The sequence below is a fragment of the Eubalaena glacialis genome, chromosome 10 (assembly GCF_028564815.1).
Source record: "Eubalaena glacialis isolate mEubGla1 chromosome 10, mEubGla1.1.hap2.+ XY, whole genome shotgun sequence".
Taxonomy (NCBI): domain Eukaryota; kingdom Metazoa; phylum Chordata; class Mammalia; order Artiodactyla; family Balaenidae; genus Eubalaena; species Eubalaena glacialis.
In genome coordinates, this window is record NC_083725.1 from 67,948,531 (window position 1) to 67,972,255 (window position 23,725).

A 23,725-nucleotide genomic window follows, 5' to 3' on the forward strand; every position below is an offset into this window, starting at 1 on the left:
CACCTTCTTACTTAATTTTGTGTTCTTTTTCTTAAAGAGGACTCCCCAAATTGTATAAGCGTCAGTCCCCACAAAATCTAGATCTAATCCTGGCTCTGGCATTTACTTTGTGTGATCTTGGGCAAGTTGCTTATCCTTCCTGAACCATCTCCTCTTCTGTAAAACCTGAATGACAGTTTGGACAGGTGAGGACTTGGAAAGCCTTGTGACCTTATTCCACTTCTGAAACCATTACTAGAGGAAGTAGTCGAGCCGAACAAAAATTAGACCAGAATATACAGGTAGGGGAAGATGTGATATACGAGAAATAACGGTGAGCAATGAATCCAGTAAAACTTAAATCTAAATAACTGGAAATAATCTGGTTATTGCAGACCTTAATACAGTTTGGAAGAAAGGATTTTTGTAACAGAGACACATTATGCAAGAACAAATTTAATAATAAGCTGTATCTATAATTCCAGATTATTTCTGCAAAACCTGGGAAACGAGAGGGAAGGAGGAGGAAGATGAACATACAAGCAGCCTCTTCTTGTTGCAAGAGACTCTGAAATTCTTGGCACTGATAAATACAGGCTCAGATATTTGTTAGACATTTAAAGGTATCAACCAGCAGAACAAAAATGGGAATTAGAACTTTTTACCTCCCTCTTCTTTCATGTGGCATAGCCTCAAAGCCCTGCCACCGAGAGCTGCGCAGAGGGCCAGAGCCACGTGTGCCCCCAAAGCCCCAGCTTCTCCCCTGGCCCACAGCACAGGGCTGGACACGGATTTGGGAAGCTCCTGCTGATGACTCCCTGTCTCTTGCCTCCCAAGCAACCAGATTGGGCTGGAAGCAGATTGGGAAACTCTCTCCCTGTCCCAGGGAGATAATCAGGCCAGATAAGACTAGCCATAAAACAAGACAAGGCAAGACAAGGCCTGACACAGACAAGGACTTGTCTGTTCAGACCCAAGCATCCCATAGACCCACTTATTACACAGAGCCACGCATTATTGCTTCCAGATCACAAGCCTGGGCATCACAAAGAACAGGTTCTTACGCCAACCCAGGCATCACAGAGAACCAGATGTTACCCCAAAATGTGGGTGTCACAGAACCAGACATTGTCTACACAACCCCAGGTGACATAGAATCAGGCACCTGGGAGGAAATGGTGAAATTAGGATTCTACTAGTCACAAAAGTCAAAGTGGCTTTGGTGGGCCCAGGTCAAATGTGTGAAATCTTGGCAATGCATGGGTACCAGTGAGTCTATGTTGAGTGTGTTTGGTCTTTGAAATTAGAAAATGCCCAAGCGTGGGACCTGGGTCCCCCTCTCCACCAGGCAGAGAATAGGCCTCACCCAGACTGTGGCTGCCTGAGGGCAAGGGCTGGGATTTCCTGACTCCAGAGAGTGAGTCTCCCTGCACAGCCAAGGCCCCTGGGGCCCTCACACCAGGTTTCCTGAAGGCCCTGCCTAGCTTGGATGTCGTGAGTGGGACCAGTTCTCTCCCCAGGGCGTCTCCCCAAAGCTCAGGGCTCTGCCTCCAGGGGGCGCCAAATGGACACTTCTCAACAGAGGCTGTACTGGCCCCAAGTCCAGGCTGAGCGGGGCTGGGGAGGAGACCTGAGTCTGTCCTGGCCACACAGATGGTCACAGCTGAAGGGGCCTGAAAGCTGACAAGTTCATTTCCACCTGACAGAGATGGAGGCTGGGAGGCTGAGGCTCAGAGGCGGTGTTGCAGGTGAGCAGCAGAGCAGGGCCAGGACCCAGTGTGCGGGGCAGCCTGGCCTGCTGTTGTCCACTTCTCTATCCTCTGGCCCTGGGGGAAAGATATGCAGTCCTTCCGCCCAGGAAAGCCTGGTTTCAGGTCAGCCCGTGTGGCTGGGGGAGAAGAGGGGGAAGACCCTCAAGCTTCAGAAGTGGCCAACACAACAAACCCGCAAGTAACTCTTTGGTTCAGGTGAGCAAACAAAGGCCCAGAAAGGGTCAGTGGCTTGCTCAAAGCCACATAGCAAGTTAGTGGAGGACTCATAATTGGAAAACAGGGCTCCCAACCCCCAATCTCAGGCAAAGGGCCCAGAGGAGGTACTCGCCGTGGCTGCCACTCCTGGCCAGAACAGGGCCCTGGGACAGCTCACACTCTGGATTCCTCAGGCTCCTTCTTTGTCCCTGACGCTAACAGCTGCTGCTGTAGGTCAGGGTTGGGTATGGTCGCCTTGGTCCCCTCCTCTTTGTCTTGCTGCCTTAGGATGGCCAAAATCAAGGCGAAACAGGCCAGAGAGCCTGTCTTGAAGAAGAACTGGAGGCCGATGAACCTGGGAAAGAGCAAGTGACCCTTGAACTCAGGACCGCCCCGTTCAGGGCTTGGATGTGCTTGGGCTGGAAGCAGAGTGGCGTCAGCAATCATCACCCATTATGTAGTTGGAGACGTTGAGGCGGGGATAGGCCTCCAGCCCCAGGGCAGTGGACCCTGTCACCATGGCCTTGGCTGGGAACCCCTAGAATTGACCCCCATGGGGGTCATTCCTTGGAAGGGGGAAAAGGCTCCAAAGAAGCCTGGGCATTCTCCCTGCCCTGTGCTGACTGCCTCGTGGCCTGGGCTGGCCCTGCCTCTCTCTGGGTCTCTCTAAGGGCTCAGGGGGCCTGACAGGTGCAACTCTGGATCACATCACTTGCCACAAGAAAAGGAGGATTCCCTCTCCTGTTTGTCTAATTCACCAAGACTCTTCTTGATGTTTCCTCCTCTAGGAAGCCCTCCTGGAACCATGCACTCCTCAGAGCTGGAAGCGAACAGCTCCCTGCTCCCAGCTCTGCTAGTAAGTCCCTCCCCCCAGCTGCCCATCCATCCCAGGGCCTGCAGCCTCTCTGCCTTCAGGTTCCTTTGGGCTCCCCATTGTATGGATGGGAAGATTAAGTCCCAAAAAAGGCAGGTCTCGCCATGAGGGAGGCAGAGCTGGGCCTGCATCCTAGGCCTCCTATGTCCTAGATAGAGCCATCTTCCTAACCCACCCCAACTCCCTGTTTTTCTCACAGCTGGGCTGCTCCCCTGATTCTCCCCTCACTCAGCCAGCACAGACTGGTCAGGCCCAGCTTTGCCAGTTATCAGCTGTGTGACTTTGGGCCACTCACTTAAATCTCACTTACTTTCTTCATCCATCAAAGGGGGAGACAAGGTCTAGCTTGCAGTACTGGTGAGACCAGCGCTGCATAGAGCACCGGTCGCCTTGCAGGTGGACACCAGTGGACCTCCCCTCCCTGCTGGTGGCCTGCCTGGGACCCCAGGAGTGTTTCTAGAAGCTTTTTCACAGCTCCCTGGTAGCCCCAACCCCCGGTCTCACCGGTTTCGAAGCAGGTCGTGGTCATAGTAGTGGCAGACGGCCCGACGCCCACAACTCTGGGCCCAGTACACACAGGTGGTGTCAATGGCACTGCCGTGGATCACGGGGCTGGGCATCCAGGCTGGAGGAGGTGTTCAGGGGACAATGGAACCTGGCACCCCGGTACCTCCCCTGCCCACTCCCTGGCATATATAACTCTTCAGGGCTCTGAGGCACCGAGGACCTCTTGGCCCATTAAGTCTTCAGCCTTCAAGCCCACCCCTTACCCTGGTATTGGATGCAGTCTCCCTGATGGGCTGTTTATCCGCTTGCGCACCCACCTCCAGGGTACCTAGGTCGGATCTGTGACCCTGTGGGTCAGTGAACCCTAAGGTCAGGGACCGGGCCCCACTCATCCCTGTGCCCCCCGGGCCTTGGACCAGTGGTCCCCAGCACATTCTTTACCCAAAACTCTCAGGAGCATGAACTGGATCCCCACAGCCAGAGTCTTGTCTTCTTTCTTCACTCCCCTAACAAGCAGGGACAGGGTGACATGAGGATTGAGAGGGTTCCAGCCTTCAAGGGGCTCTCACCATCCCCTTTTCTCCCACCACCCAGCACCAGCCTGCCCCCAGTCTGAGGTTCTTGGGGAGCGGGGCTCAGGCCCCACACTCCCTTCAACCTGCAGAGCTGGGTCCCGGCTATACCCGCTGACCATGAGGGCCCTGTGCTGACCTCCCTGTGTTGCCGGTCACAGACACCCCTCTCTCCCCACCCCCTGGTCCCACCAAATTCTCCCCTTCCTCCTACACTTGGCAAAACCTGGAGCTGGGCAGCCAGACACGCCGTTTAACTTCCCTGATCACTATGATGTCTCAGCCTGGGGTGCCCTGGCAATCACTGGCTCCTCTTCCTAAGTAATCCCAGCAGCTGGCATTTGTGGAGTGCTTACTACGGCTCAGTTATTCTGTACTGCGCCCCCCACGTCCCCCCCCCCATATGGTAGGTATAGCATTAGGCCCATTTTACAGGTAAGGAAACTGACAGATATTTAGACAGGTTGAGTGACTTGGCCAAGACCCCACGGCTGATGGCTGTCAAGGGTTGGAATTTGTGCCGTACACTGCCTGCATGAACTTCTCTTAATCAGCCTGCCTGCTGGGGCATCTGACTCCTCTACTTTTGCTCTTGCAGCCAGCCTGTTTTATGGATCTACATGCCTTCTAATATTGTAAGGGGCTCCATCCCCCTTCTAATTTTCTAGAAAACAGATGGGGAATAAAATAATCCCAGCATAATGAAAATTTGGAATTATCCTGCTCTGAGGTCCTCTTATGGCCTCAGGTGACAATTTGTCAGTCCCAGCAGGCACCCTCAGGACAACGGCCAGAAAGATCTTGGACCAAGAGGCAGTGCTCAGCACAGGCTGGGTCCACAGTGGGCACTTAGTGCTTGTTGACTTGAAGTGGAAGAGTCGTAGACCACACGGATGGGGTTTGGATTTCTAGATGCACCACCTGTGACCAGCTCACTGCAGGTCGGGTGGGGCGGAGAGTCAGGTGACGCTCCCCCACTTCCTCTTCACTGTGACTGGAGGCCAGGGCAGGGGTTTAGGGGTGGCCTCTCCTCCTCTGGGGAAAGTAGGGGTCTGGGCTCTGGGCCTTGGCATCAGTACTATTCCACCCAAAACTTGCTACGTGACCTGGGGCTAGCTCCTGAATTTCTCTGAGCCTCATTTTTCTTATCTGTAAGATGGGGAGAAAACTTCTTCTCAGCAGTTGCCATGAGGATGAAGACAGGACAGTGAGAGCCTGGTCTGCTTTGGGGGCCCAGGACACCTCCTTCCTCGAACACCTCCCTCAGGATCCCTTATCCTGCCTGTGGCTAGGAACCTCTTGGTATCCACTGGTTCCAGCACGCCCCTGCTTTCACCTTAGGATGAGCATGAAGGAGGGTGTGTGGGTGACACTAGCCAGTGCTGCACCCAGGCTGACCAGGATCATGAAGGGCAGCACCAGGTGGCTGCAGGCTGAGTCGCAGGAGCCTGCTGGCACAGGGCCGCCCCCTACCACGCAGCTGCAGTTGGTGTAGAAGACCTAGGGTGGGAAGAGGGGAAGACGAGCCTTCAGGAACCTCTAAGGACAAGCAGCTGGCCAAGGGGTGAGGCCCCAGGAGGCTTATGATAGACCCACGGACACACACAAACTGGGGCAGAGCTGGCTGGATGCTGGGATTTCTGACCCTTTGGCTGAATCAAGATGGCTTGAGCAGCCTGACAGGTACCTGGACACAGGCTGTTTGCACACAAATGGGCTGAGCCCAGGCTGAGGCTGTGGGGAGAGGGGACGTGGAGAAGAGAACAGGGAGAGGGAACTAGAAGAGAGTCACTCCCAACACAGCACACGCACACACACACTCACACACATACCTATGTACTCACACTCATACACATACATACACTCACACACACTCACTACATACACACACGTACTGTCAAACATACTCACACTCACACCCCACACACATGCTCACACACTTATATACTCACACACACTCACACACCACATACACTCACCCATTCTTTCACCTGGTGATGTCAGAATGTTCCAAATTCCTGACTGTCTGTGCAAGGAATTAAAGCAACAAAGTATTTTGAGGAAGGAATTCAGATTTTCCAGTTCAGTGTTCCCCCTTCCCGCTTTACTGAGGTCTTCCAGGGCACTGGATTCTAGAGTGGATTCTCAAGGAGAGATTCAAGCACAGGATGGAGAGGGGCAGATAGCATCAGTGGGAGTCTTGGTTCAGCAGGTAAGGGAGGTGCAAGGAAGACTTCACCAAAGAGGGGTGTTGGATTTGGGTCTTGAGGAATGAATAGGAGTTCACCAAGAGGAAAATCGGAATGAGCAGAGGGAAAGCTAAATGTAAAATCACAGTGGCATGAAAGAAGCCAGCAAGCCTTTCCTTCTGTCGGGAGCAGAATGCATGCAAAGAGAAGGCAGAGGAGAGGCCTTCTCTGTCTTCTCTTTGCATGGGGGTGGGGTGTGTGTGTGCTGGGGCCACACGTGAAGAACCCTGGGCACGAAAGAGAACCTGACTGCTGTTTCCAGAAGCAGGGTGGACTAGGTGCCCTGTCAGTCATCCTGCTGACAGCAATCTAAGATGCTGGATAAAATAAAACAATGAAAACAATGTCCTGAGAGTATCTATGAGCTGGCAGGAAGGAAAAAATACTCAGGTTCAGTACTAAGTGAGGCAAACCCAGAGTGGCGAGCAGAGGCCTGAAACAAGGTTTGGCCACCAGGTGTTTGCAGAACCTCGTGCAATGGAGCACAGCTTTCTGAGGCTGGGGCTACAGGGCCAGAGGACGAGTCCTAGCCCTCCTTCCTGCCAGGTGAAAAGTCTAATAGGAGACGCCCGGAAAACTGGGGCCCCACCAAAGGCTGAAGAATGAGGAAAAGCTGACCCTTTTCTAAAGTGCAATGAAATGTCCTCAGGCTCACGTTTGATTGCAACCCTCATTCCCAGCCCCAAGGTGGCCTGGAAAACCCCCAGATCCTTTCAGAATTGGTCTAGACCACCAGTGTCCTCAGACGCCTCAACAGGAGCAAAGCTGAGCCAGGAAGACCTGGCTTTTCTTTTCTGCCCCTAGATCACAGTTTCCCAACCAGTGTGCCCCAGAGACCCCGGCCTCAGCTGAGCGACAGGCGTGCAGGGAACCCATCAGCCCTCAGGGTGACCTGGTGAACTCCGGGCAGCTGGAACTCTCTGGGCCTTTCACCTCCAGCTTTGGCAGCTTTAGACTCTTCCCAATGTGAAAAGGGCTGGGAAGCCCTGAGATGGATGCTGGGAGCCTTGGAAAGATTTTAAGCATGGGAGAGACAAGACCTGATAGCACAAAAGCTGCTCTGGCTGATGCAAGAGGATGGACCTGATTGGGGAGGCTGGTAAGGAGGCAGGAGGGAGGGGGAGGGGGATGGAGAAAAGGATTTTGATTTGAGAGATATTTAGAAGGTGGAATTAGGGCAAGGTGAGAGAGAAAGAGACGGGGAGAGAGAGAGAGACAGAGACAGAGAGAGAGAGGAGAGATTGGAGACCTAGGATTCCAGCTTGGGTGTTTGGGTGCTCCATCCATTGCACGACAAGGCTATGCTGCCATATGTGCCTGCTCCCCTGACCACACACTGTTTGGACCTTCACCACGGGCTGAGCAATCCACTGGGTCGGAGATACAATAAAGGGACAGGTAAGTGGAGAAATATGCCAAGGCCAGGTTATTGGAAGAGAATTATCTTGTTCTTTTTTCTGGAGGCAGAAGGTTGCTGGGAGAGATAAAAAAGCTAGAGGCCTTTCTCTTGGGGTTTTCCCAGCCCTTCATTCATATTCATCTAATTCCATGGCAGGAAGTTCGTCTTATGAATGACTTTAATCTCTCCAGCTGCCTCTGATTCTCACTCCCTAGGACCCCACCCCCTAAGCCCTAGATGCTGCCGGCCATCCACGTCTCCCATCTTTCCCCTGGGCCTTTACTCATTCATAAATTGTTACTGAGCGCAGCTGTGCTGGACACTGACTGATCCATCTCTGGGCTGAGTAGCTCAGGTCGGCCTGAGGAGGCAGGCTCGCCAACAGACAATTCCAGGCCAGGGTGACAGTTCGTGAGTGCTGACCAGGACTCAGCTACACCCTCCTCCAAATACTATACCCAACACAACCTCTGAGGATGCACTGGAGAGGGGGCTGGGCTCAGAGGCTAGAGCCCTCAGCTCTAGTCCCAGCTCTGGCATTAAAACTTTGGGCAGGGCTTCCCTGGTGGCGCAGTGGTTAAGAATCCGCCTGCCAATGCAGGGGACACGGGTTCGAGCCCTGCTCTGGGAAGATCCCACATGCCACAGAGCAACTAAACCCGTGCGCCACAACTACTGAGCCTGCGCTGTAGAGCCCGCGAGCCACAACTACTGAGCCCACGTGCCACAACTACTGAAGCCCACGCGCCTAGAGCCCGTGCTCCGCAACAAGAGAAGCCACCACAACGAGAAGCCCGCGCACCACAAAGAAGAGTAGCCCCCGCTCGCCGCAACTAGAGAAAGACAGCGCGCAGAAACAAAAGACCCAACTCAGCCAAACATAAATAAATAAATAGATAAATAAATAAAATTTAAAAAAAAAAAAACAAAAAAAACTTTGGGCAATGCCTGGTTCTTTCCTGGGCCTCCATTCCCCATCTGTAAAATGGGCATAATAGAAGTGTGTATTACTGCATGCTTAAAATTCCTCAGGCACCGTGCTGAGTGCTTTTCATGGATTATGTCATGTGGCTCTTCACTTAATGAATTTATCCGGGTAAAACATTAGCACAGTGCCTGGTATATAGTAGGCACTCAATACTATTACCTCCATTTCACAGACCAGGAAACTGAGGCACAGATTAAAAAATTCGCCTAAGGTAACAGAGCCAGTTAGAGGCGGAACAGGGATTTGAACCAGGTGGCCTGGCCTCAGTTCTCACAGGCCCCTACCCACAGGAGTTCACTGTTGCCTCGGGGATCCAACCCCAGCTGCCAGGGCCTGGGGGACTTTGGAAGGGTCTCAAGGAGATCAAACCAAGTCAGGACAGTAAGTGCTAGGAGGCTCGAAAGCCTGGGTTGCGATTATTCCAAATACAAACAGTTTACACAGCTCAGGTGGCGCCTGGCTGGTTTCTGAAATATCATCAACCAGGTGTTTTACTCTGTGCCAGCCCGTGGGGCCAGGTCTCTCCTTGTAGGAGTCTTGGGCTTAGATGCGGATGCCCAGCAGGACACAACGGCAGGGGTTCCGCATGATGGGAGTGGGGGTCTCCAGAGAGAGGGAGGCGTTGTCATAACAACCAGCCTGACACCACTCCCCCCACATACATGCTTTATTCCAGCCTGGGGGCCCTGAGGAAGGTGAGCATTGTCTCCACTTGTTCTTTGGGGGCAATGAGAGGAAAGGAGAGGAGGAACCAGCTGGTCTTGGTGGTACTTCTAAGATTCACGTAGAACGCACTGTTGCTAGTTACGCTGCCCACTCCTCCTCTCCCCCACAACCCCACCCCCGGGAGCTCCTTGACAGCAGGGACCCTTGGCTCTGGGTCTGTCCTCAGCCCCCAGCACAGGGCTTGGCACAAAGGAGAGGCTCCACGAAGGTTTGTTGACTGACTGACTGACTGACTGAATGGGCTCATTGCTCCAGCCTCCCCACTGGTCTCCCTGTCTCCTGGCCTGCATTCTGTTCACCTTCCTCCACACTATGGCCTCAAATGTGATCAGACACAGGTCTGACCCTGTCACTCCCCTGCTTAAAACCCATCCAAGTCTCCGCATTGCTCTCCAGATAAAGGCCCCACTCGTGGCCTGGCATTCAAGGCCCTTCCTTGTCTGGGCTTTGCTTTCCCTCCATGAACCCTTATGCTTCTGCTCCAATAATTTCTTTGCAGTTTCTTGAAACACTGTATTTGTGTGTGTGTGTGTGTGTGTGTGTGTGTGTATACCATGTGATGTGCCCTCCCTGCCTGGAAAGCCCTTCCCTAGTTTGCCTGCCCACCCTTGAAGATCCAGCACACATGCCACATCCCGTGAGGCCTTTTGGGACCCTCCCAGGTGGGATGTATCTCCTTGCATCCTTGTCTGTACTTGTGGGGACCACCTCTCCTGCCTATCACCACCCCTGGAATTCCTGAGTTACTTCCTTCTGCACCTCCCCTGCATGGACAGCTGGGGCCAGATCTTGTTCACCTCTGCGCTCTGAGCCCTGGCACACGGCTGGGCCCAGGCTGGCAATGAAACGTATTGAAAGAATAAAGTTCTACATCTGCCAGCAGAAGGAGACAGATGACACAGACAGAGAGAAGAGCCAGAGTGAGACCATTCAGAGCTGGGAGCGGGGCGGGCGCACAGAGGTGGGGAGGGCAGAGCCCGTGGGAGGCAGAGGGAGCGGCCAGAGGCCTGACCCACCTGGCTTTTGTCTGGAGCCTCGTGGACTACCCGGCTTGTGCAGCCTGCGTGGCAGGGTGTGAGGTACTCCACACGAGCGCTGGAGTCACAGACAGGGTTAAAGTCGTCTGACGGGCAGGAGCAGGGCTCCGTGCAGCCTGGAAATAGCTCCAGCCCAGGCTGGGCACTGGTGGGAGAGAAGGCCGGCAAGGTTGGCCTGGCTCTCCCTCCCTCAGGCCACGAGCCAGGGCTCCCTCAGCCCTGAAACCTCCCCTGACGGCCATGGTCAGAGATTTCAGCTCCACACAGAGGTTTTTCACTGTCAGAGCTGCTCCATGACAGGCAACGGTGAGCCCCTTGCAGTGGAAGCTGCAGGAGGCCTCCAATGGGAGAAGTGGGGGGCAGAGTCTGGACCAGAGGCTCTGAGACCCCTTTCCAGCCCCAAGACCCTACAAGACTTTGAGCTGCTTCTGCAAACATCTCTGTTCCTCAGTGACCCTTTCTTTTAGGGAACATAAGATAAATTCTTCTCAGAATTTAGGCTCAGATGAAAAGTGCCTTTATCTCAATGAGCTGGATTGCTTCCTTTTCTGGGAAAATTAGAACTGTATGTGAGGGGCCCAGTCAGGGTACCTGAGTAGTTGTGGGATCTCCGACCTGTTTCTGCCTCTCTCTGGCCTCAGTTTCTTTGTCAGCTCTGCAGGTTCCCCTTCCCGTCGCCATCCTGCAGTCTCACGACCTTTCCCTCACTCTCACTGCCCTGTTCACTGTCTAGGGCACATTTTAGACCCACCTGACTCCCTTCTGGGGGCCTGCCCCCAAGTCCCAGGAGTGACTCCGCTCTGATCTGAGCGGGGCCAGGGATGCCCAGGGGCAGGAGATCAGAAGAGAGGTGACTCCACCTCTCTGAGCCTTGCTATCCTCATCTGTGAAATGGGGATAATGGTAGGACCCATCCCGGAGATCCCGTGACGGTTTAATAATACGGAATATGGGAGGAGCTGGACGTGTAGGAGACCCTCAGTTCTCAGCAGCTGTTGGTACCATTAGTTGTGCTGGAGTATGAGAAATTCTCAGTTTGTTCAGTTGGTCCCCAAAGGCTTCTTCAATGAATTATAACCCAAAGCTGAATAAATTGCAAGAATATAGATGAGAACCTGGATGAGATGAGATGTCAGGGTCAAGGTGAGAGGCTTCAGAAGAAGAGACAAATGGGGCATGTGAGGTAGGCTCACTTTTTCCCATTTGCTTTTTTTAAAAATTGTGGTAAAATATTCATTTACTTTTTACTCTAAAAATCATGAAAAGGTCCTGGCTCCGTCCTCAGACCAGGGGCTTCATGAGGGCCTGGCTGAAGCCCCACCTCGGTGCCTAGAACAAGGCTCTGCAGACAGAAGGACCCACCCTGGACCTTTGGGAAAAGGAGAAGGGACAGGGAAGGAGGGGAGAGGGAAGGGAGATGGGGGAGAGGTCGGCGAGGTGAGAGCTGGGACAGAAGGGGCAAGGGCTGAGCATTTCTGGGCTGAGGCCCCGTAGTCACACAGAAGGAGCCCCGGGTGTGGAAAGTTGGCCCCTGGGTGGAGGGAGGAGATGCCAAGGGAGAGGAGAGAACAGAGCAAGTTGGGGGATTCTAGCTGGGTGTTGGGCCAACCTAAGCCTGGAGCAGTTTCCCAGGAAAAACAAAATCATTCCGGAGAAGAGGCAGCAATGGAACTTCCAACGCTCTCTCCAAGACGGTTCCCGGGGGAGAGGGTCTGTGTCTGTGGAGGGCTGTGGGCGGGGTGGGGGAAGGAGAAGGGAGACAGGCATCAGAGGCTTTCCCCCTGGAGGGTAGAGGCAGGTGCTGCCCCACAGATGTGGAAAAGATCTCTGGAATTTTAGGGTCATGGAACAGCAGAATTTTAGCTCCCAGCCTCTAAGGACCAAGGATCTCTGAAATCTCCAGGCCAACTCCTTCCCAGGGCATAAGTCCCCTCTGCAACACTCCTGATAGGGGCCTTCTTACCTGTGCCGTCCACACAAGTGGCCTTGCCCTGCCTCATCTTCCACCCCGCCCCAGGCCGGCCTGAGCTGTCCTGCCCACGAAGTCCCGTCCCTACCTAGTGGTGCCTGACACCTTCACTGGAGCCTTCAGGAGACAAGTCCCACTGTTCACAACTGAGCCAAGCGGGCAGAAGAGGGGAGGGGAGGGGAGATTTGAGGTGGGGGGCGTCCCACTGACCTGGCCTTATCCGGGCCACCCCCTCCCGTGTCCCTGGCACCCTCCTGCAGCTTTTACTCACAGGCTCTTGCACATACTCACCCAGGCTGGTGGTTGATGCCTGCAATCTGGTGGGTAGAGCAGCCCATGAAGAAGAGGGGCATGCTGAGAAGCAGGCAGAACAGAGCCCCCAGCAGGCAAAGGGTGCCGCAGTGCATGGGGCCCAGGCGGAGGCGCTTGACCAGGATGCCCCCCACCACGATGCCCACGATGGCCAACGGGATGGTGAGGCAGCCTATGAGCAGGTTGGCATAGGATGCTGTGACAGAGAACTGGCGCTCCAGGAACTTGGGCAGGAAGGTGGCCATGCCTGCCACCATGCACGACACGCACACCTGGGACAAGACCACCAGCAGGAAGATGGGGTGGCGCAGGGTCCGCAGCATCACCCTGGGAAAGACTGTTGGGGTGAGGGGAGGGAAGGTCAGAGTGGGCCGGCCATGCCATGCGTTTCCGTCCCATCCTGCCTGTTCAATTTGTTCCATTCCTTCCATCCCATCTCATTCCACTTAATTCTGTTGCATTCAGTTCCATCCCATTACATTTGAGTCCTTTCTATTTAATAATATTCCATCTTTGAAATTCGGTTGCTTTGCATTCCATTGAGTTAGACTGCATTTTATTCAATTGCATTTCCTTCCACTCAGTTCTATTCAAAATGCGATTCCATGTAGTTCCCATCTATACCATCCTATTCGATTCTATCTCATTCATCTCATCCCATCTCATATCTTCTGTTCTACTTATTCATATCATTTTTACCCCCACTCAGTCCTTTCCATCCTGTCCTGCAATAGCTCTTTCCAAGCCAACCCAGGCCTTTGTCTTCCCTTCTGTGTCCCCAACATGGGACAGCGCCCACTCCCCTGATTTCCCCATTCCTAGTTTATGTTTCTCCACAGCACTTTACCTAACATACTACACATTTTACTCATTTAGCCATTTTACTGTCACCCCAGCAGAATGTAAGCTTCATTTAGAGCAGGGATTTTTATCTGTTGCGTCAATTGCTGAATCTCCAGAGCCCAGGGTATATAGTAGGCACTCAAAAAATACTTATGGACTGAGTGAGAGAATGAATGAATGAGAGAATGAATGAATGGACATACAGACTAATAGGTGATCAAATAGCAAAATGTTGGAGCAGAATCTAAAACCTCCAGAGAAGGTAGAAGCTGAGCATGCCTGGTGCTGGGCAGCTTCTTGGAGGTAGGACAGAGGTAGGGTCTGAAGAATGAGAGGATCTGGAGAGGTGGAGGGGAAGGAATTCCTATAGGGGCGCAGCCGGGGCAAAAGCATGGAAACAAGAACAGATGAGACGGCTCTGGCTTTGAAGCCCTCACCTCCCTTGCTGCCTCCTAAACCAATGCCTGTGTACAGGTCTCCCTCGTTGCAAGTCTGCTAAACTGAAGGGCACATGACATTGGGTTGGTCCCGAACTCTGGGCTTCAGGGCCTTCATCAGCAGGGGCAGCCGAGGTGATGGACCAGAAGGCTTTGTGGGACTCTCTCTCCACCAACAACAAAAGAGAAAGACGTGTTTCTGCCCTCAGGAGGCAAGATGAAGTTAGACATAAGGTGTGAGGGAGAGAGAAGAAAAGGCCTTTCTAAGAAGAGGCATCGGGGCTTCCCTGGTGATGCAGTGATTAAGAATCTGCCTGCCAATGCAGGGGACACGGGTTCGATTCCCGCTCCGGGAAGATCCCACATGCCGCGGAGCAACTGAGCCCGTGTGCCACAGCTCCTGAGCCTGCGCTCTGGAGCCCGCGAGCCATAACTACTGAGCCCACGTGCCACAGCTACTGAAGCCCGCATGCCTAGAGCCAGTGCTCTTCAACAAGAGAAGCCACCGCAATGAGAAGCCCAGGCACCGCAATGAAGAGTAGCCCCCGCTCACTGCAAATAGACAAAAGCCCGAGTGCAGCAGCGAAGACCCAACACAGCCAATAAAAAATAAATTAAAAAAAAAAAAAAGAAGAGGCATCAGAGGAGCTTTAAACACTTGCCAGGCTGGGCTGGTGGGGGGAGATGGCCATGGGCTCCTCTGGGCCGAGTGGGGGTGAGGGCGGGGCTCCCTTCCGTTCCTGCAGCTGCAGGGCCAGGGAGTTTCTGTCTGTCCTCAGAGCATGGCCAGAGTCAAGCCAGCTGGTTCCCTAGCCCCCTGGGCCTGGCCAAGAACTGTTTTGTTGGGCGGGGTGGCTGGGAGCTGGGGCTGTGGAATTCCCCCTCTTCCCGTCCCAGGCCTTCCTCCCGCCCTCGGTTCCTTGCCACACACACAGCGCGCTCAGCAGCCGCACTGGAGTGGGGAGGGGGTGACGCCGGGCCTTCACCCCAGCGAGCGGCTCCCGCTTCCCTCCCTCCCTGAGCTGTCCTGGCCAGGAGTAGCCTGGGCTTGGCCCAAGCTGTACGGGGGACCTTATGGTGCAGGTCGGGCCAAGGGTGGGCAGGGACTCGCCCAAGTTCATCTAGGAAGGTCTGGGCCAGGCCAGGAGCTGCTGGGAGCTTCCTGGCTGCTCGTGTAAGTGTCGCTGTCCCTTCTATCCCTCCACTCCCACCCCATCCTGCGTTCCTGTGCCTCTGGCTGCCTGACTCCAGAGGGCTCCATCTCACGGACTGTTTCCGTCCCATTCTCCTGTGCTCATCACTGCAGTACACTTTGTCCCCATTCTCTCTCTCTCTTCAGCATCTGCAACCTGTCCCTAGAACAGATGGAAAATTCCTGGAGGGCAGGGCTATGCCTTTAGTTTAGATAAGGATGCCTGAAGGGGAACTCCAGGGCTGTCTCTAGCTCAGAGACTTTCTTTCCCACTAGACAGGGGCTTCCCTTAGGTCAGCACAATGTCTCCTCCCATCAGACAAGCCAGGGCCTCTGTCCACTGAGAGACTATGTCTCCCTTATCAGACAGGGGCCTCCTCCAGCAAAGAAGCCAGGTCTCCTCCATTAGACAAGACAAGTTCTCCCTCCATTCAGCGAGGGACTATGTACCCTCCATCAGACAGGGACCTGTGTCTCTCCCAACAAACAGGGCCTCTCCCAGCTCAGGGGCTATGTCTCCCCCATCAGATAGCCTTTCCTTAGCTCAGAGACTGTCTTCCCCTGAGTTTAGGACTCCTCCAGCAGAAGGACCATGTTTCCTCCTCCCTCTCCCTCCCCACTGGTCCTAGGTGGTCAAGGCCAAGCCTTTGGATCAGACTGGCACCTCTGGAGCTCAGCAGAAAGCCCAGAAGCCAGGGTGGCTGACCAGCCACAGGGCCTGTGCCGGCCATGCCTTGGTCTCCCCTAGGATCACATAGGAGCTGAAACCATCAGAGATAATGTGGCCCAGGACACCTGCTCCAGGATCCAGTTTCAGCGACTGGCCCCAGCTTTCCTCTGGGCTGAAGCCAAAGCAATGATTAACAAGCTCTTCCATGGAACAGCACACTAGGGCCTTCTAGCAGCTGGGGGTGACCTGAGGTTAGGGAGTCTAAACCCCTGCCTCTAGGCCCAGCCTCTTGGGTTCCAGGCCCCCCTTTCCCTGAGAGTACTGGAGAACCAGGGGCTAGATCACTGGCACCCCAGCATCAAAACTTAGGCCCCAAGAAGTGGGCCTAATTGACTTCCTATTGCAAAATTCCTTGGGGATGGGGGGTGGTTCAAGCAAACCCTGTGGTTATCACCCTCCTAAACCACAGGCAACTCAATTTACTGTCCTGGGATATGGTCAGAATTATAACAGGAGGGCAGGGGTGATGACTGAAAGAATAATTGTACCATATCAATACAAGCACAGTTTTTTAATCCATATAAAGGACCTTCCATTCATCATCCCATTTGAGTCTCCTAACAGTCCTTGAGAGAGGCAGAGCAAGGATTACTGACCCAATCTTTCAGATGAGGAAATTCTGGTTAGAGGAGGAAAGTAACTTCTAAAAGATTGTCCGCTGGTCAGTATCAGGGGCAGGCCTCTAAACCAGGTCTTCTGACTTGCTGTCCAGTGCTCTGGCACACCACAGACACTCAGTGTTTGTGGGATCAGACTCTTTAGAAAGGATGGCGTGGTCACAACATGGACCCTGGTTATTGATCAATTTAGTTCATAGTCTCAGGGTCAGGTGACATGGATCTCACCTCTCACTGTACAGATGGAGAAACTGAGGCCCAGAGAGGAGCAAGGGCCCAGGACAAAAGCCCAGATTTCTGGACTTCAGCCCAGAGCTCCTTTCGCCCATGCCACAGCCAAGGACTTAAAAAAAAAAAAAAATTTACTGAGAGCCTCCTGTTTGCAGGCTCCACGGTGGGAGGAGAAGAAGGGTCACAGATGAGCCAGCACAGGCCCTGACCCTCAGGAGCTCACTGCTTGGTAGAAGGGTTGGACAGTACAGATCTGAGCTGACACAGGAGTCCTGAGGTTCGGAGAGCCGAGAGGAGAGAGAGCCAGGCTGGGGGAAAGACAGAGTGGTTTGACCTAGAGGGACAAGAAAGATTTTAACAAGTAGAGATAAAAAATGATGCTCCAGGCAGAGGGGACCCTTTGAGCAAAGACTGACAAGGAATATATGGTGCTCATGAAGGGCCTGTAGATGTGGAAGGTGAATCAAGAAAGGCAGGAAGGGCTGGATTCTGTACAGTCCCATGTGCCCCTCTGGCCCCACCTCTGGCCTCAGCTCACTTACCTTTGATAAACTGGATCACAGTCAAGTCTGGGGCAATCTGGGCTAGACCATCCTTCTTCTCTGGGGACTCCCCAGGGCTCCGCTCAGAGGAGGCGTCCTCACCCTGGGAAGACACATGGCCAAGAGCAGTCAGCTGGATGCCAGGCATTCTGCTCAGAGATGCTAGGGGCTGGGGAAGGGAGCTCTGGGAGAGGAGAGGGCGGGGGGTCTGTCACTGCCAACAGTGTCCCATTTGTTCTTGGCTCTGTAAATACTTAAGTGGTTTTTGAAAAAATGGATGAAATTCCAATGGTTGAACTCTGTCATCACCATTATTAACATCGTAATAACCAACATTACCATGAAAATTCCCACTGTAGCCACCATCATCATCATTATTCCCATCACCTTAAATATCACCCCCATTCACATTACCAATATCATCATGAATAAACAACCAATAGAGTCCTTACTATTGTCATTGCCTCTGTCAAGGTCACTAATTGCCTGCACAATCACACCATCCTTATCACATCATCACGGTCACCTGACCCTTCGGAATCACCAGCAACAACATCATTATCGGAATCACTAATATCATTATCGCTGTCTCTCACATCACTGTTACCCCTACCACTGTCTTCACCGCCATCAGCAGCATCACCAACCTCTATCCAAGGTTATCACCACACCGCTAACTTCGGTTTTGTATGACAGCTCACGGCTGTCATCGCCTGGAGAGTCACCATGAGCAGGAGCCTCCAGCGCCCATCCTGTTCCATCCTGTCTGCTGCGACAAGAAGGGAACTGGGTTGCGAGAGCCAAGAGGCAACAGCCCCCTCCTCCTTTTGGATGAGTCAGACCACACCCAGAGGGGATTGCTCAGCCCTGTGACCACACTATGAGGAAGCTCATGGCTACCCTGTAGTGTGCCCCTCTGCCTAGGTGAGGATGGCCTCTGTGCAACTCCTGAAAAAAAGGTCTCTGATCCCAGAAAAGAGAAGACTAGGGGTGATACAATTACGGTCTTCTGATTGCACCAAAGAGGGAAGGAAATAAGGATAAATAATGGTTAATGGTTACTAAGCACTTACTACCATCCCAGCGCTGTTGTAATGACAAATCCATTAACTCATTGAAACCTCACAGCAACTTTCTGAAGTAGGTACCATTGTAATCCCTATTTTTCAGGAGATAAAACTGGGACACAGAGAGATGAAGTAACCTGCCTGGTCACACAACTTGTAAGTGGTTTGGCTAGGATTTGAACCCAGACAGCTTGACTCCAGGGCCTGTGTGCATTTGGCTGGTTCACCCTAAGGGCAGGGGGAACCAAGGCCTTGAGTGAACCAGCACTAAGTGCTGGGTATTCTGCCTGCCTTACTCCAATACAGCAGTGCTTTCAGGCAGGTACTATTACTGTACCCATTTTTTACATGAGGAACTAAGTCTTAGAGAAGTTGCTTCTGGCACAGGGTCATTCAAGTATAAGTGATCAAGTGGGGTCTGATTTTACTACACTTTTCTGTGCAGCCTGAGACCAAGATTAGAAGCAACAAGTTCCATGGAGAAAGACTGAAGCCCAATGTGACAAGCAGCTTGGATGAGGCTGCCCTGGGAGGAAGTGAGTTCCCCATCACTAGGAGCATGCAAGCACAAACTGACTTCCCCCTGGTCTGGGGTGCTATATACCATGGGGAAGGGTGGGTTGGGCTGGAGAGCTCATCTGAGGTCTCTGGTTCTGCCTCTTCTCTCCCCACAAAGCCTCTGTGAGGTCCCCATAAGCTTCACCCTCTGGCTGGTGTCTGACACCTTCTCTTCTGTCTCCCATCTTTTTTTTTTTTTAAGGGAGCAAATACTGGATCTCCCCACATTTCAGGACCTCCATGTGGGCCCCCGCCCTGGGAGTGCCCTGTTCCAAGCTTCTTCCACCTCACTTCCAGGTGTTGGCTGGCTCAAGGCTGGCCCTGCCCCAGCAGGGAAATTCATTCAAACATCCGTTCAAGTGTGTTTGTCCCCCGTGGGCTTCTCCCTTCCTCGTCTCTACTTTTATTCCAGCAGGTACTGGGCTCTGGGTTTCCTGGCCTCAGGGGAGGTTCGTGGCAGGGCAGAAAGTCATGGTTGCAAGATTGTCCTTTCTGGCTTTTGTTTCCAAAACCTGATACCACTGAGAAGATTACTCTGGGTGTTTTGGGGGGTGGGGAGGGGAGCTGTGAGGAGAGGGAGAGGAGAGAGGGGCTCCCTGAGAAGCAGGAAGCCACATAGCCTCTGCGACAGTACCCAAGGAAGCAGTTCACTTCTGAGGGGCAGGCTGCAGAATGACTTAAGGAGGCTGGGTCCCCATGTTCCCAGCCACACGGAGCCTCTCAGCTCCTAGCAGGTTAAGGAGGACCACATGGGCCAGGATGGATTGAGGCTGATACCTGCTAGGGGTGCGGTGGGGGTGAGGATAGGACCTCCCTGGTGCCTGGACACCCTGTAAGACCTCAGGACCTTTGCTTCACCTTGGTGGGGGAGCCCTGAGAAAGGCTGAAGTTGAATTCCCTACTGAGCCAGGAGGATGGGCATTCAGAGTAGAAGTTAAGTTGATTTTCAGAGAAAATAACTATCTATCTTATACACACTTAGGGTCTGAGTAAAACCTTGTTCAGTGTCTCTCCCTTGCTGAACTCTGAGCTCTGCAAGAGCAGGGACCACGTTTACCTTGCTCTCTGTTGAAACTCTGATGCCTAGCACAAGGCCTGGAGTGAAATAGTGGATGTCTGTGAAACATCTATGAAAAGAAGGAGTGCAAGAGATGGCTCCCACGGGCAGTGGGTGCAGGCAACGCCAGGCTCTTGGAAGGAAAATGAGAACATCAACAGGAGATGCTATTGTGCTGGCAGCACCTCAGAGATGGCTGCTGGTTCAAGGGCGGGCAAAAGGTCCACACTGAGCCCCCAGGGCCTCGCAGAACAGAGACTCCAGGCATGCCAGGCCACTGGTATGTGGGCTGGTGGCTCCTGCTCCAGCCTCACTGGGACCTGCAAAGGAAGGAGACTTACACGCCACACAGGAGCAAATAAGTTGTGAGGTTAGGTAATGCCGACTAAAACCTGGCACTTGCCGTCTGCCTCTACAAGGATTAAATCACAAGCCGCTGTGACCGCTGACCTTCAACGTCCCCTGAAAGGAGTTCAGGGTGGAGACCAGGAATAAGACACTCTGTGCTCTGGGAGAAACTGGCAGAACAGGCCTTCAGACAGTTAGATATTTTCAGGAGAAGATTTTATGAGCCCAGTTTGTGCATCTCCTTATATCTAGAAAAGCACTAAAATCCTTCATGGTGACGTCTGCTCCTCGTGACTAGCAGCAACCTTCTACAAAAATGTGTGCTTGATTGCATGTACCACACCTCCTTCCCCAGCTTCACCAAAATCACATACATACTGACCTTCCCCCCTACCTCTTTGGAGCAGTTTCTCAGAGCTATCTGATATGCTGTCTCCCGGGCTATAGTCCTCATTTTGCCCCAAATAAAACTTAATTCACAACTCTCATGCTGTGCTTTTTTTTTTTTCAGTCGACAGTAACTTGCACAACATCACACAACTAGCAAGTGGCAGAACTAAGATCTGAGCTCAAGCCTGCCCGAGTCGAAAACTTACACTTTATCCACCAAGCCCTGTGAATCAGAAGTATGGTGCAGGACTCGTGGAATTAGGAGGCACCTTTGTGGGGTGATGTGAAGGGGCCTGAAATCTGAGTCTCGTTTCTCTGGATATGGCACTGTGGGTCTATTATTCATTTATGTCTCAGAACTGTGCGGTCTGATGCAGCCACCAGCCGCATGTGGCCGCTGAGCGCTGGAACTATGGCTGGTCCAAATTGAGATGGGCCGTAAGTGTAAAATACGCATTGCATTTCAAAGACTCGGTATGAAAAAATGGAACGGAAAATATTTCATGATTAGTTTTTTATATTTATGATATGCTAAAATGAGAATGTTTTAAATATAGTGGATGAAAGAAAATTCTTCTTAAAATTAATTTCTTTTCCTTTTGAATGTGGCTACTAGACCATTTAGAACAACATTTGTGGCTCACATGATTTTTCTTTTGGACACGCTGCCTTAAGGAGAATTAGAGAATCACCTTACTCTGTTCTCAGTCCTAGCCAAGCTGTGAGAGAGCGTGTGGGAAGGTCCAGGGTCCCGGAGGGAGAGGGGTGCTGCCCCAGGAATGGAAGTAAGAAGGGTGGGGATAGATTGACAACTTCCTAGGTTTCCTATCAGGGAGAGGCAGTCTTGCCCTTCAGACAGGCAACATCTTGCATGGGGTTCCTTGTCCCCAAGTAAACAGTAAAAACAACCACAGTGTCATCTGCTGCCACATGTATAACCCTATGTGGTCTACACTGCACTTTCACATCCACTCTGTCATTTAATTCCCACAACAGTCTGGTGTGGGGACTATTACTGCACCTATTTCACAGAAGAGGAAGCAGAGACCCCCAAAGGGCAAGTGTCACCCAGGGAGTAATTGGCAGACTAGGTTTTATTACCACCCCCTGTGCCCATGTTGACCTCTGGGCTTTGGGGACGGGAGGGGAGGGACAGACCTTCAGGGGTTGCAGGGTCAGGAGGGCATCCAGGCAGAGGTGAGCTCTGGGATTGGAGAGATAGGAAGGAAACGGTTATTTGAAACAGGGACATATACTAGCGAAAGGGCAGGGGCGGAAAGAGAGGTGTCTGGGAGGTGAGAGGAACCAACTGACGACAGCCACGAGCCTCTCAAGAGCCTCTCGGGGCAGGAGCAGGGAGGTTCGGAGGGCCAGGCTGAGGGACTTGGGCTTTCTTCTGTGGGTGCTGGGAACACTGACCTCCAGCCCCTGTCTCTGTGCTCTCCAGAAGTTTCCGCTTCTCTCCCCACATCTGTTTTGAGGACTCCCGACTAATAGTGGGCTCCAGAAACAGGAATCATCGAGCCTCTGCTCAGAGTGGGGCTCAGAGTATGACCAATCTGGGATGTGGTTTGCCCAGGTCAGCAGGTCTGGGCTGAGGGAGCCGGTCAGAACTTCCCCTCTCAGGCTGTGTGCTGACTGCTGCAGCCCAAGGGACCCGGGACGCTGTGTGTTGTCCAGCACGAGGAAGGTCCCACTGCCTGTGGGGCCTCAGGGGGCCCAGGAGCTGTCCTTAGAGGAAGCTGGGTTCCTTGAAGGCTCTGGGCTGGGGCTGTGATCCCAGCCCCACGGAGCCAGCCCTGACCCTGGTGGGTGATGTGGAACTCTCTGCCAGCCCTCACCTTCCGTCACACCTGGCCACAGGAAGCAGCCACAGGAAGCAGCCACAGGGATGGGGTTATCTGCTTAACTTCCTATCCTCTGTGGGAGGGAGATCGTGTCTTCTAGCAGAGGTCCTGGACAGCTGAGCTTCTTTGAGGCAGCCGTGTGCTCCTGGCTCTCTTACAATGGGATTCTTGCAACTGGCCGTGCCGCTTTTCCCTGTGGCTACCAGAAAGCTCAGGACCAAATAAGTGTTTCAACGAGTGGTCTTGGTCTTGATTGAGTGACTCAGCACAGGCCCTGAGATGGTTCTTCCTGGGCCTGAATCCCAGCTCTACCTTTCACTAGCCATTCCACCAGGTTATTTAATCTCTCTGTAACTCGGTCCCTCGGGAGTAAAATGGGGGTAATAGCTGAACCTATTTCATAGGTGGGTTACAGGGATTAAATGGGCTAATTAATACAAAGGGCTTAGAACAGTGGATGGTACAGAGTAGGCAGTACATATTGGCCTAATTTCTCACTCTCTTACTAGTACTGTACATGTATTTGCTGTGAGCTGTCTCAAATCTTTTATGGAACAGAGTGGAAGTAGGATATAGAAAAGCATCTAAGAAGAATATTGGAAAAAAGGTAATTTTTCCTTTTAAGAGCTGGCCTAATCCATGCTAAGAACAAGCACTCCTGGTTACTGAGCCTGCATGTCAGGTATTGAACCACCCACCTCACCACTTCGCCTCATTTCCTTCTTACAAACCCCCCAAAATATAGATTGTATGGTTATACCCATTTTATAGATTTCAGACTTAGTAAGTGACAGAGTCAGAATTCATACCCAGGTCAGGTGGTGCAGACAAAGCTGCTGTTGGCCTTCCTCCCTGCCACTAAGCGATGCCTCCAACTCGGACACTAAGGAAACGCTTACATGGTGCCTCATGGGCACCATGATCAGCTACCAAACACCTCCTTCCTTTAGCCTCAGTCTCCTCCTCTATCATTTTGTGGTACTGGACTAGACCAATGTTTTTAAAACTGGTTTTTGCAACAGAACCCTTTTCCCAAGTGAAATCTCACTCAAAAGACTGGCATAAAAACACTGAAAAGTAGAACTGGTCTGATTGAAGTGTGTGTGTGTGTGTGTGTGTGTGTGTGTGTGTGTAGGAGAGGAAGGTCCTTAGTCCTGCTGGGGAACCTCTCTCTTCAGTGTCCCTATGGTGGCACCTTTTGGGTTCTATGGGGTGCAGTTTGAAAACCACTTGAGCAGATCACTCCAAAGGGCCTTCCAGCCCCAGTGTATGAGGAAGCTCTGATCT

General features: G+C 52.7%; 1 protein-coding gene across 5 annotated transcripts in view; it reads right to left on the reverse strand.

Moving 5' to 3' along the window:
• Positions 1 to 417: 417 nt before the first annotated feature.
• The window catches only part of SLCO2B1 (solute carrier organic anion transporter family member 2B1), a 51,118-nt gene continuing 27,810 nt past the window's right edge, over positions 418 to 23,725 (reverse strand). For 4 of the 5 annotated variants that reach the window (XM_061204136.1, XM_061204135.1, XM_061204134.1 and 1 more), the window contains 7 exons: positions 17,172 to 17,274; positions 12,559 to 12,916; positions 10,278 to 10,443; positions 5,236 to 5,399; positions 3,769 to 3,833; positions 3,325 to 3,445; positions 418 to 2,301 (listed from right to left, as the gene is read on the reverse strand). In XM_061204136.1, coding sequence (XP_061060119.1) covers positions 2,121 to 2,301; positions 3,325 to 3,445; positions 3,769 to 3,833; positions 5,236 to 5,399; positions 10,278 to 10,443; positions 12,559 to 12,916; positions 17,172 to 17,274 — 1,158 coding nt within the window. In that variant the 3' untranslated portion in view covers positions 418 to 2,120. The remainder of the gene's footprint in view (positions 2,302 to 3,324; positions 3,446 to 3,768; positions 3,834 to 5,235; positions 5,400 to 10,277; positions 10,444 to 12,558; positions 12,917 to 17,171; positions 17,275 to 23,725) is intronic. The other variant, XM_061204133.1, reaches the window with a different exon arrangement.